Source organism: Scyliorhinus torazame, chromosome 6 (assembly GCF_047496885.1).
Source record: "Scyliorhinus torazame isolate Kashiwa2021f chromosome 6, sScyTor2.1, whole genome shotgun sequence".
NCBI classification, from domain to species: domain Eukaryota; kingdom Metazoa; phylum Chordata; class Chondrichthyes; order Carcharhiniformes; family Scyliorhinidae; genus Scyliorhinus; species Scyliorhinus torazame.
In genome coordinates, this window is record NC_092712.1 from 27,058,646 (window position 1) to 27,071,606 (window position 12,961).

Consider the following 12,961-nt stretch of genomic DNA (forward strand, 5'->3'; position numbering starts at 1 on the left):
CCAGAATGTAAACGGCAGAGCTGCGGGTGAGGGGCCTGAAAACAAGAGGGAGGGAGCAGAGTCAAAAACAGCACGCTGGCTGACACACACAAAGTGCCCAAAGAGGGCAGAAAGGCCAGATAGGGCATGCAGCCATGGTGGAGGAAGACAGTCAGAAAGTTCCAGGTTTGTGCACATGTACATACATTTCACTCTGTTGTCTGTTGAGTGGGGTGGGGTGGGGGGGGGGGGGGGGGGGGGGGGGGGGGGGGGTGTTCCGACCAATATTTATCCTTCAACCGACATGACTAAAGTATTATCACATTGGTTGCCACACTTCCTACAGTACAACAGTAGATACATTTCAAAAGTACTTCCTGGTTTGTAAAACGGTGTCCTGGGGCTGTGAAGGGCACCATATAAATGTGACGTTCTCTTCTACAATTTCTGCACTTGAGCTCCTTGGAGTTGACAAAAGGAATAAAGTACAGGCCAGGCTTTTTTCCCCTCATTGAAACCTAGTGATTATGTATGCAGAGGCTTCAGATGAGGACATAATTGGGTTCGATAAATGATACCTTTTACAGTTGAACAATCTTCTGGCAGTCAATGTCAAGGTTCACTCATGGGAAATGGTCACTTTGATGTCTCAAGGAACAGCTAATGGCATCTGGGAAAAACAGTTTGCTGAAGAGTCAAACAGAATGGTGAAGGTAGGGGAATGAACACTGAATGTATGTAGGAACAGCAAACTTTGCAGATCATAATTAATATGGTAGATATGGTGTTCAGAGTTTGAGTGAATCTGCGAGCATCACAATTTAGCACATAACTGGAGTTAAGGCAGGCAATATAACTTGACTGATGTCCTAAGGGTATTGGATTAAAGAGGTGACCTATTACTCGGCATCAAGTACTCCAGGTCAGGCAGCACGGTGGCACAGTGGTTAGCTCTGCTGTCTCACGGTGCCTAGGATCCAGATTTGATCCCGGCTCTGGGTCACTGTCCATGTGGAGTTTGCACATTCTCCCCGTGTTTGCGTGGGTTTCGCCCCCACAACCCAAAGATGTGCAGGGTAGGTGGATTGGCCATGCTAAATTGCCCCTTAATTGGAAAAAATGAATTGGGTACCCTAAATTTTTTTTAAAACCAAGTCCTTTGGTCAGGTAAAGTTGAGCTCAGATGTAGACCGCAAACTTTTTTTATTCTCTCATTGGATGGAAGTCTTGAACTTGCTAGGAACAGGGCTGATATTTAACAAACTCCACTTATTTTATACAAATGCAAAATACCGCGGATGTTGGAAATCCACAATAAAAACAGAAAATGTTGGTAATAGGTCAGGTCAGGCTGCATCTGTGGAAAGAGAAACCGAGTTAAAATTTCAGGTTTGCTCGGAGGGAAAAGAGTTGTGGGTTACATAGATACATAGAAGATAGGAGGAGGAGGCTTTTGGCTCATTGAGCCTGCTCCACCATTTATCACGATCATGGCTGTTCATCCAACTCAATAGCCTAATCCTGCTTTCTCCCCCTAGCCTTTGGTCCCATTCTCCCCAAGTTCTATATCCAGCCGCCTCTTGAATATATTCAATGTTTTAGCATCAACTATTTCCTGTGGTAATGAATTCCACAGGCTCACCATTCTTTGAATGAAGAAGTGTCTCCTTATCTCTGTCCAAAATGGTTTACCCCGAATCCTCAGGCTGTGACCCCTGGTTCTGGGCAAACCCATCATTGGTAACATCTTCCCTGCATCTACCCTGTCTAGTCCTGTTAGAATTTTATAGTCTCTATGAGATGCCCCCTCATTCTTTTGAACTCCAGCGAGAACAATCCCAGCCTAGTCAATCTCTCCTCATAAAACAGTCCCGCCATCCCCGGAATCAGTCTGGTAAACCTTCGCTGCACTCCCTCGAGAGCAAGAACATCCTTCCTCAGAAAAGGAGACCAAAAGAGTTCAGGTCACACTCCAGAAGCTAGAGCACATAATCTAGGCTGACACTCCAGTGCAGTACTGAGAGTGTGCTGCACTGTCACAGGTGCCATCTTTTGAATGAGATGTTAAATGGAGGGCCCAACTGCCCTCTCAGGTGGACATAAAATATCAATTATTCGAAAAGTAGCAGTTGAGTTTTCCCCAGTGACTTGGTCAATATTTATCCCCCAATAATCTTGTTAAAACACAGGTTATCCGGTGATTCTGTCACTGTTGTTTGCAAAAACTTGCTGTGTGCAGACTGTGTTAAATAATGGGTTAAGAGACATTCCAATTAGTTGTCTCATTTATGCTAAGTATCCAATAATTGACACTGATATTTAAAGAGGCTTCAGGTGGCTTTTGTGTCAGGTGATGCGAAGATATAGTTTTGTGCAGAGTCTGTTAAAGTGAAATAAAAGTGTTTGTAAAAGGAACAGTACCTTTGACTCTTTATACAACAGCAGCTAAGTGTCAAACAAATGGTACCAGAGGATGGTTGCTGTGCAAATGTGAAGGGTTGAAAGATACAACTTTTCCAGACCAAACAAAGGAGTGAGTGAGAAGAAAGAAAAAGATACATAGCTGAACCTAGGATAAAGGTGGCCGGATATGACTACCCCACCCCCCCAATAATTTTTTCTGAAAGGGGATAGTGCGACCACAATGGAGAAGTGCAGTACTTATGTGGACTACGGTAACTGTCTTGGGAAAGAGAAAACATTGGCTCTTCCTCCACCTTATGACAGTAAAATCTGAAGCAAAGTGTTTTCTGAGCTGGAATTGGAAGAATTAGACTCATAAGAAGGTCTGGAGACTCTATTACGTTATATGGATAAAATTTATAAAAAGGATGACTTGTTAAGTGCATATGGAGCATGGTCGGATTTTTACAGGTTCCGGAAAATAGAGGATTTCTCCATGGAAGACTATATAATGGAATTTGGCAGACTATATAAAAGGCTACAGAAACACAACCTGGAATTTCCAGTCTGTGTTGGCCTTTAAATTACTTGACTGTGCTAGTGAACAACATGGATAGGCTCCTGGTTTTGACAGGAGTTCAGTTTGCGGATAGGGATACCTTATTCGATCAGATGACAGAAGCTTTAAAAAAGCTTCTGGGGAAACATTTGATTCTGATGGCTCTGATGACCCAAATAGGTCAGCCTGCAATAAAGCAGAATATGGAAGATACATTACTAACAGGATGGCGAAATCGCACGGCTACAAACAGGTTCCAAGGCTATAGAAGGAGATCGGGACCCGGAAATTATGAAGACAGAAACCCAGTTAGAACCGACAAGAGGAAGAATAGCCCCAGAAGTGCCCAGGGTATGATAAATCGATGTTTTCGATGTGACTCTCAATATCATTATGCTTTCAACTGTCCAACACGTTATAATAGAGTGTTTGAAGCGACACATGACACGGAAGAGTCAGAAGAGGAAAAAGATAGTGACCAGAAAGAAGGCACTGTCCTATTAACTGCAGAGAGTCGTGAACACCGCCAGTCCATCACACGAACCTGCCTCCCATCCATTGACTCCATCTACACCTCCCGCTGCCTGGGGAAAGCGGGCAGTATAATCAAAGATCCCTCCCACCCGGCTTACTCACTCTTCCAACTTCTTACATCGGGCAGGAGATACAGAAGTCTGAGAACACGCACGAACAGACTCAAAAACAGCTTCTTCCCCACTGTCACCAGACTCCTAAATGACCCTCTTGTGGACTGACTTCATTAACACTACACCCTGTATGCTTCATCCGATGCCAGTGCTTATGTAGTTACATTGTATTTGTTGTGTTGCCCATTATGTATTTTCTTTTATTCCCTTTTCTTCTCATGTACTTAATGATCTGTTGAGCTGCTCGCAGAAAAATACTTTTCACAGTACCTCGGTACACGTGACAATAAACAAATCCAATCCAATCCAACAAGCAGTTTTACGCCGGTAATGAGGGTGTTGGTTGCAGAATCCTTCAATTGTGCTGTATTGGACAGTGGCTGCACATCAACTGTGTGTGGAATTGACTGGTTAAAATGTTACCTGGACTCCTTGAATGCTGAAAATTGTAACAAGGTTAAGGAATTTGATAGTTCCACAAGTTTCAGGTTTGGGGATGATAATACTCTGAAGTCATTGAAAAGAGTGGTGATTCCTTGCAATATTGCCGGAGTGAATCATTTCATTAGCACGGATATTGTATCAAGTAAGATATCTTTGCTTCTGAGCAAACCGTCGATGAAGAAAGCATACATGAAACTGGATATGGAACAGGATAAGGCAACAGTTTTTAGAAAGACGGTGGACTTACAATTTACACAGTCGGTTCACTATTGTATCCCATTACTGACAAATAATATTTCCAAGTACAGTTGTTAAGGATGTGTTAATGGCAGTTGAAAATGGGATATTAGCTGATAAAAAGCTTGTGGTATTAAAACTTCATAGGCAATTTGCGCATCCGTCTCCTCGGAGACTGAAAATGTTATTAAAGAATGTAGGGGTAAGGGATGAAGACTATACTAAACTGATAGAACAGGTTAGTGATCGCTGTGAAGTTTGTAGGAAGTACAGAAGGACACCAGCATGACCGATAGTAACTTTACCTTTGGCCAGAGATTTTAATGACATTGTGGCCATGGAACTTAAGATCTGGGATAAAGCCAATAATATATTTATTTTGCATTTTGTAGATTTAGCAACCATATTTAGTCAATCAACGAAGTAAAGAAAAGAGAGTAATTCTGGATCAATTCGTGGAAAAATGGATAGGGACAGGAATGGGCCCATTGGGTCCATACGGACAATGGGGGAGAATTTGCTAATGATGAGTTTAGGGATATGTGTCAAAAGGTGAATGGCGGAAAGCCCATTTAGTAATGGTGTGTGTGAAAGAAACCATGCAGTAATAGATGACATGCTCTGTAAAATTTTGGCAGATAGACCAAACTGCAAGCTAAATTCAGCTTTAGCATGGGCGGTACATGCAAAGAATTCAGTGCAGATGGTTGGGGGCTATAGTCCCCAGCAATTAGTGTTTGGTAGAAATCCTAAAATTCCATCCATTTTTGATGACCAGCCTCCAGCTTGGGAAGGGATTACAATTAGCTCTGCCATTGCTGAGCATTTAAATGCATTACATAGCAGTAGAAAAGCTTTTTTGGAAGCAGAAGTCTCTGAACGAATTCGTAGAGCTATAAGACATAATGTACGGACATCAAATACCGTTTTTCAGCAAGGAGACATTGTATACTAATAAGAGAGACAATTTTAATGAATGGAAAGGCTCAGGGAAGATCATAGGCATAGATGGCAACACAATTATTTTGCAACATGGCAATCAAACTGTTAGGGTACATTCACCAAGGATAATGGGTACAGATTACAAATTTTCAAATTTAGGCAGAGCAGACAGACATGATGAGGAACCAGAGTTATCTGGTACGCACATGTTACAGAACTATGAGGACCAGTTAACTGATATAGACAGGATTTCTGTAGAGGAACACAACACTTCTGATGAATTAGAACAGGCCATTTTTCCAAAAGGACAACTGCCAAAAGTTGGCACAAAAGTGACATACTTGCCTGAAGGGTCTAGTCAATGGAAGGATGCAACTGTTAGCAGAGCAGGGAAGGCCACTGGAAAGTATAAACATTGGTTGAATGGTGTATAAACATTAACTTGAAGGTGTAGCTGAGCTAGAGACACTAGCTGTTCAAGTGAAGACAAGCATCCAGCAGAGGGCAGTAGAGCAGAGCTGCTGATTGGCTGTTGCAAAGGAAATTTGCATACCTCCGTTGTGGTCACCCTAACTTGAAGGTGTACCTGAGCTAGAGACCCTAGCTGTTCAAGTGAAGACAAGCATCCAGCAGAGGGCAGTAGAGCAGAGCTGCTGATTGGCAGTTGCAAAGGAAATTTGCATACCTCCGTTGTGGTCACCCTAACTTGAAGGTGTACCTGAGCTAGAGACCCTAGCTGTTCAAGTGAAGACAAGCATCCAGCAGAGGGCAGTAGAGCAGAGCTGCTGATTGGCTGTTGCAAAGGAAATTTGCATACCTCCGTTGTGGGCACCCTAACTTGAAGGTGTACCTGAGCTAGAGACCCTAGCTGTTCAAGTGAAGACAAGCATCCAGCAGAGGGAGTAGAGCGGAGCTGCTGATTGGCTGTTGCAAGGGAAAGTTGCATACCTCCGTTGTGGTCACCCTAACTTGAAGGTGTACCTGAGCTAGAGACCCTAGCTGTTCAAGTGAAGACAAGCATCCAGCAGAGGACAGTAGAGCGGAGCTGATTGGCTGTTGCAAGGGAAATTTGCATACCTCCGTTGTGGTCACCCTAACTTGAAGGTGTACCTGAGCTAGAGACCCTAGCTGTTCAAGTGAAGACAAACATCCAGCAGAGGGCAGTAGAGTGGAGCTGCTGATTGGCGGTTGCAAGGGAAATTTGTATACCTCCGTTGTGGTCACCCTAACTTGAAGGTGGTTTGTGAAGGAGCTGTTGTCAAGTGACACTAAAGAACCTACCTCCGACATCTGTCCTATATCTATCTCCCCTCAATTTAAAGCTATGTCCCCTCGTGCTAGACATCACCATCCGAGGTAAAAGGCTCTCACTGTTCACCCTATCCAATCCTCTGATCATCTTGTATGCCTCAATTAAGGTCATGAACAGTGTTATAGGGGCGCAGTGGTTAGCACTGCTGCTTCACGGTGCCGAGGACCCGGGTTTGATCCTGGCTCCAGGTCACTGTCCGTTTGGAGTTAACACATTCTCCCCGTGTCTGCATAGGTCTCACCCGCACAACCCAAAGATGCACAGGGTAGGTGGATTGGCCACGCTAAATTGCCCCTTAATTGGATTTTTTAAAAAAAAAATGGACTGTGTTATATAAATTATGGTCATAGAATAAAAAATACAGAAGAGGCCTTCAGCCCATCAAGCCTGCACCGTTTTTTAAAAAACTACTCTAATCTACATTAATTCCACTTCCCAGCACTTGTGCCATACTCCCATAGCCTTGAATGTTATGACATTTCAAGTACTCATCCAAGTACTTTTTAAAAGTTGCAAGGTTTCCTGCCTCCGCTATCTTCTCAGGCAGTGCATTTCAGGCTCCAACCACCTTCTGATGAAAATCCTTTCCTCAAATCCCCGCTAAACCTCATGCCTCTTATTTAAAACTATGCCCCCTTGTTATTGATTCTTCAACCAAAGGGAACAGCTGCTCTCTATCCACTCTGCCCATGCCCCACGTAATCTGATACACCTCAATCAGGTCCCCTCTCAGCCTTCCCTGCTCCAAAGAAATCAACCTGAGCTTATCCAGCCTCTCTTCATAACTAAAATGCTCCATCCCAGGCAACATCCTCTAGTGCGATTTTATCCTTCCTAGAGTGTGGTCTTTTCTTACTACAGAAAGGATACTGAAATACTCGAGGGCTACATGGTTACATTTGGTGGGCTCACGATTTGAACTCTTGAACATTATCCATTTATGCTCCTGGCAACATTGCCTGAGAGTATGGTGTGAGCTTTTATATTGTTGAATCCGCGTTAGGCAGAATGCATAGACGAAAGTAGAAATTACAGAACATTGTTTATTTTGATACAATTACAACACTCCTCCACTCCCCGAAGGGTCTTCTTTCCCAACCTGCAGCTAGGTTGTTTTTATACAACTGGGGCTCTTCTTGTAAAGGGGAAGTCCCGCCCCCTTAAAGGGGAAGGCCTGCCTATCTTAAAGGCGAAGTTCACATCCAGGGAGGTCAAGGGAAATCATGTGGTCCTGATCCTGGGACTCCATTGGGATTATAACATATATGTAGGTCAATGTTACTCAGCTTTTCTTCTCCGTTGTCACTTGAGTGTCAACTTTGCTCAACAGGTAGTCACCTCAAACATAATGTTGCATGATTTTTAAAAATTCATTTTTGTGGGCATCGCTGGCTAAGTCAGCATTTATTGCCCATCCCTAGTGTTCAATCCCCATTCCAGGTCTTTAGTGCATGCTCTAAGGTAACATTTTGCTGAGAGTGTTGAAATCTTCAGATGGATCTTTCAGGTCATCTATTTGCCCAGGTGGATGTAAAAGATTCCAGGGCATTATGTGAAGAAGAATGGGACTGTTCTCCAGGTTTCCTGGTCAATATTCATCCATCTTTCAATCCCACCAAAATACAGATCACTGGGCCATTTATTTTATTTAGTGTCTGTGGTGGTGTTTGACTAGGTAACAGCAGTGACTATGGGGGAGTTTCAACCACTAAAAAGATAGGTTTGGGGTGAGTGGGATGTTAATCTCAAACCTGAATCCAATCCCCCTCAAACCTGCCAAATTCCAGTTTTAAACTGGAAACAAATTTGCTTCCAGAAAGTGGACCTCATTGAATCATTTAATGAGACTGCGTGTCTGATTTTATCACTCCTCTGACATCAATGTTGGTCAACCAGGTTCTCTGGGCCTCGGAAAACTGGCAGCTAAAGGGAGAATTCTGCATGGAAGAAGTAAATGCTTGTGTGCTAGGAGGAAATTGGGGTGCTTCACTAGGCCGCACCGCCCCTGCCAAGATAATCCACCTCCCCCATCACAATCACCCTACCCGTCCTCCCCACGGACAATCCATGTCTGTCCCTCACCTCTCTGACCTACCATGATCACTCTCGACCCTCCAAATCACTTCCCTTGTGTGATCTCTAACTCAAGGAGCAGGAAAGCTGCTACTGGTTTGTGGCCTCTTCTGGACTGTTGCCTGCCTGACAAGCTTGGCTCCCTGTCGATCAGGCTGGTCTCTGGATGGGGAAACTGTATAAAGGAAATGCACACTATAATAATAATAATCTAAAGTGACTACCTCTCATTATACCGAGTAAATTGAATAACCTGACACTGTACTGAGTAAAATGAATAATAATAATCTTTATCTTTATTTAAAAAAAAAAAATTTGGAGTACCCAATTCATTTTTTCCAATTAAGAGGCAATTTAGCATGGCCAATCCACCTACCCTGCACATCTTTAGGGTTGCGGGGGCGAAACCCACGCAAACACGGGAAGAATGTGCAAACTCCACACGGACAGTGACCCAGAGCCAGGATCGAACCTGGGACCTTGGCGCCGAGAGGCAGCAGAGAGGCAGCAGTGATCTTTATTTTTATTGTACGAGTAGGATTACATTAACACTGCAATTAAGTTACTGCAAAAATGCTCTAGTCGCCACACTACAGCGCCTGTTTGGGTACACTGAGGGAGAATTCAGAATGTCCAAATTACCTAATTCACTATGGAGTTAAAATTCTACAACTTTTGGTGGGGAGGAGAGGGGGAAGAACTTACCCTACCCCCCCTCCCACTGAATAAAAGGTCCATACTTTAAAAGTAAATCATTGGCCACTTTAATGTCTTGGTAAATTATAGGGATGTGTTAAGGGGATCAATAAATCAAAATTCCTTCATTCCTGATTTAACATTCCACTATCCTGCACAAAAATATTGATATTCTCCCCAATCCTGAGGTGATTGACAAATTTTGTTAGGTCTAACTTGACTCACCTTCAATCTATCACACTTTCATCACATCCAGATAATTTGCTCAATGCATTCTTTGCCTGCCACCTGACTCCAGTTATTCTAAGGCTCGAAGACAAACATTCTATCCACAGATCTGCTCATTTGTTACCCCTGTATTTTCCAACAGAGCCTTGGCTTCAAAGTCTTCATCTTCTTCAAGACCACGGTCCACCCTACCTTTGCAATCTCCTCAGGCTCTATGTTCCTGCACCATGGTTTCGCTAATGGAACACTACATTCTCCTTCTGCTCCCATTGGTGGAAAAGCATTTGGAAAATCCTGGAACTCCCTCCCTAACAGCACTGTGGGAGTACCTACACCACATAGACTGCAGCAGATCAAGAAGGCAGCTTACCACCATCTTCTCAAGGGCAATTGGGAATGGGCAATAAATGCTAGCCTAGCCAGCGACACCCACATCCCATGAATTAACTTTTTGAAAAGTTATCTATTCAGTCCCACGTTCTGGAATTCCTTTCCCAGAGTTACTCATCATTGTCCATCTTCAAAGTCTTTCCTAGCTCATTTGTGAGATTCAAGGTTATCTTCCCTGTTGGTCAGGTCTGACTCCCAAGTATTGTGTGCGTGCTACACTGATGGAGGTGTCATGCTAAATCGAGGCTCTGCCTATCCTCTTGGGTATAAGATCCCATGGCACTTTATCAAAGAAGAGCAAGGAGTTCGCCCCGGTATCCTGGCCAATAATTATCCCTTAAACCAACATAATTAAAAACAGATTACTAGTTATCATGTTTGTGGGAGCTTGCTGTTGACAAATCGGCTGCGAATCATTTGAGCAGTCCACCAGGCTTCTGGAGATACGATGCTGATGCTCAGACTAAGCATCCTCCAATACCCTCTTTCATGGGTATTGGGCATTATGGTGATCTGCTATGCTCTCCATTACATGACCACGTTCCAGAGAATTGATGCCTTCGAAGGAGACAACTCATTGGGGCGCAGGAGCTTAGAAAGGAACAGGAAGACGAAGGAGATGACGATGAATAGCGAGGTAACCCTGCTGGATGATGAGGTGAACTCCTCAGGCCACCCTCAGAGATGAGGACCTCCTTCCTGTCCCTTGGCCTCCAGCATTTGATCTAGATCGGTATCGATGAAGCGAGAGCCTGTCCTGCCCAGGATGCCAGGCCTCTGGCGCTCCTGTGACATCTCGCTTCCCTCTGCTTCAGTGGAAGGCTTTGACACAAACTGCAGATTTCTCCTTTGGAACAACCAGCAGCCTAGTGATGGTGTCATGGGAATCAAAATGAGATTTCTTCTGACCCACCTCCATTGGCTCTAATTGGGCACGAACCCCTCCTTCATACCAATGATAGCTTTCCCCCCGATGAAAATCCAAACTTTAATTAGTTTCCTTGCCAGAGATGGGTTTCTGACCCAAAAACAGAAGTGTGACAGGGCCTAATTTATTTTTTATAGAACATAGAACATTACAGCCCTCGATGTTGCGCCGACCTGTGAAACCAATCTAAAGCCCATCTACACTATTCCATTATCATCCAATGCCCTTAACGTTGGCGAGTCCACTACTGTTGCAGGCAGGGCATTCCACGCACATACTACTCTCTGAGTAAAGAACCTACCTCTGACATTTGCCCTATATGGGGTATTATTTGGGTCCCATTCACCACCTACATAATGGAGGATCGCCGACAGGGCGACCTTCAATTCAGAGGTTGAGGATGGTCTCTTCGCAGAAGGTAGAATCGTAGAACGATCCAACTCAGAACGAGGTCATTCGGCCCATCGGGCTGGTGCTGGCTCTATGAAACAGCGCTCCAATTGGTTCCACTTGCCACCCCCCTCGGCTTGTGGTTTGGCCAGCGATTCCGTCTGCTGCATCTGCAATAGTCTTTGCCGGTGGGGGGGGGGGGGGGGGGGGGGGCGAGGGGCAACTCTTTTGACAAATGCCCCCACCGCCCCCCCGAAAACTTGCCCGCTTGGCCTTGGAAGAAAAGATAACCCCCCCACCCCAGAGAAATAGATCCCAGCTAAAATCTGCCTTTGCAATAGCCACAGATTATTGAAGGCCTTCTGCAGTTGTGTGACATTTGGATGGGACTATGTTTGGCCATGCCAATTAAAACCTCCTCTAAAAATGCACAGTCTTTGTAACATTGGCCACACTTTAAATGCTGGCAGCTCCAGAGTGGCCGGGCTGAGAGGGGGCGGGAGTGCAAGTTGGTTGGCGGCGGCGGCACCCTTGTGCAAAGCATGAGCTCGCATTCCTCCCCCTGAAGTATTATTATTAATTTTTTTTTTTTTAAAAGGCGGGGGTGTGGGTAAGAGAGGAGTTGTTGTTGTTGTCGTGTCGGATTTGGCGTCGTCGTCGTCCTTTGCTGATCATCTGGAGAGAAAGAGAGAGACTGAGAGAGAGAGAGAGAGAAAGGGGAAGTGGAGGAAAAGAAAGAGAGAGAAAAAAATCCAACAAAAATAAATCTGCCCGAAGGCCTGGAAGTTGTGAGGAAAAGAAAGTGGAGAGAGGGAGGGGGGGATAGAGAGAAAAAAAAACACAAGGAGGGGGGGGGGGGGGGAGTGGAAGAGGGTTCCTTGAAACAGGCGGCGCACATTTTCTTGTTGTTTTTGAATCGGGGAGAAGTTCCAGCTCCTCCATATTGGAGAGCAAAGGACGACGCTTGGAGAAGAAAATAAAAGAGGGGAGGGGAGGAAAGCAGAAGAAGAAGAAAAAAAAAGAAACGACCCCCCCCCCCCTCCTCCCGAAGGAGGGACGACGCCGGGGCGGCGAAGGAGGAGAAGGACGACGACGACGAAAAAAGGGGGATAAATAAACACCTCGCCAGCAAGACTCCGGGAGGCCAAAGAAACATTTATTTCCTCGGCGTTCGCTGCCGGATAACATTTTTTTGGGGGGTTTTGAAACGCTTCGGCTGTCAGCCCTTCACTCACCGTTCGGCCGGCCTGTCAGCTCCCGGCTCGGCGGCGGCGGCGTCCTCTCTGCTGGGCCGGCGGCGGGCGAAAGGCGGTTATTTTTTGAATTCTCCCGACATAAACATGATTATAAATGGTTGACTGAGAGAGAGAGAGGGGGGGGAAAAAAAATCCCGGGGGGGGGGGGGGGAGAGGAAAGTTTGCAGATCATATTTTCTGCATTTAATTTTTTTTTAAAAAAAGTATTAATTTTTCCAACCTTTTAAAAAAAATTTTTTTTTTTTTTTGCCTGTGGCGGGTGCGTGTTTAAAATAACAAAACACACAACCCCGACATATATATATATTTTTCTCTTTCTGGGCCGTACAATCGGAGCGTTTTGAGGCAGGAAAGCGCGGCCCAAGGCAGCCCAGGGGTCTGCTCGATGGACAGCACGTCCATTATAACGCAGGTCAGCAAAGAGGATGAGGTTATTTCATCGTCCCAGGAAAAAGGTAAGCGATTTTCATTTTGGAA

The 12,961-nt window shown here is 44.8% G+C and overlaps 1 protein-coding gene and 1 long non-coding RNA gene across 4 annotated transcripts in view; one reads left to right on the forward strand and one right to left on the reverse strand.

The window, feature by feature from the left end:
• Window positions 1-1,165: 1,165 nt before the first annotated feature.
• LOC140425690 (uncharacterized) lies at window positions 1,166-8,766 on the reverse strand. Its single transcript, XR_011947921.1, has 2 exons — window positions 8,619-8,766; window positions 1,166-1,336 (listed from the first exon to the last, which is right to left on the reverse strand). It is a non-coding gene; the product is annotated as an uncharacterized lncRNA (long non-coding RNA).
• Window positions 8,767-12,630: 3,864 nt separating this feature from the next.
• Window positions 12,631-12,961, forward strand: part of LOC140424727 (CTD small phosphatase-like protein) — a 252,399-nt gene continuing 252,068 nt past the window's right edge. For 2 of the 3 annotated variants that reach the window (XM_072508055.1, XM_072508057.1), the window contains exon 1: window positions 12,631-12,939. In XM_072508055.1, coding sequence (XP_072364156.1) covers window positions 12,870-12,939 — 70 coding nt within the window. In that variant the 5' untranslated portion in view covers window positions 12,631-12,869. The remainder of the gene's footprint in view (window positions 12,940-12,961) is intronic. The other variant, XM_072508056.1, reaches the window with a different exon arrangement.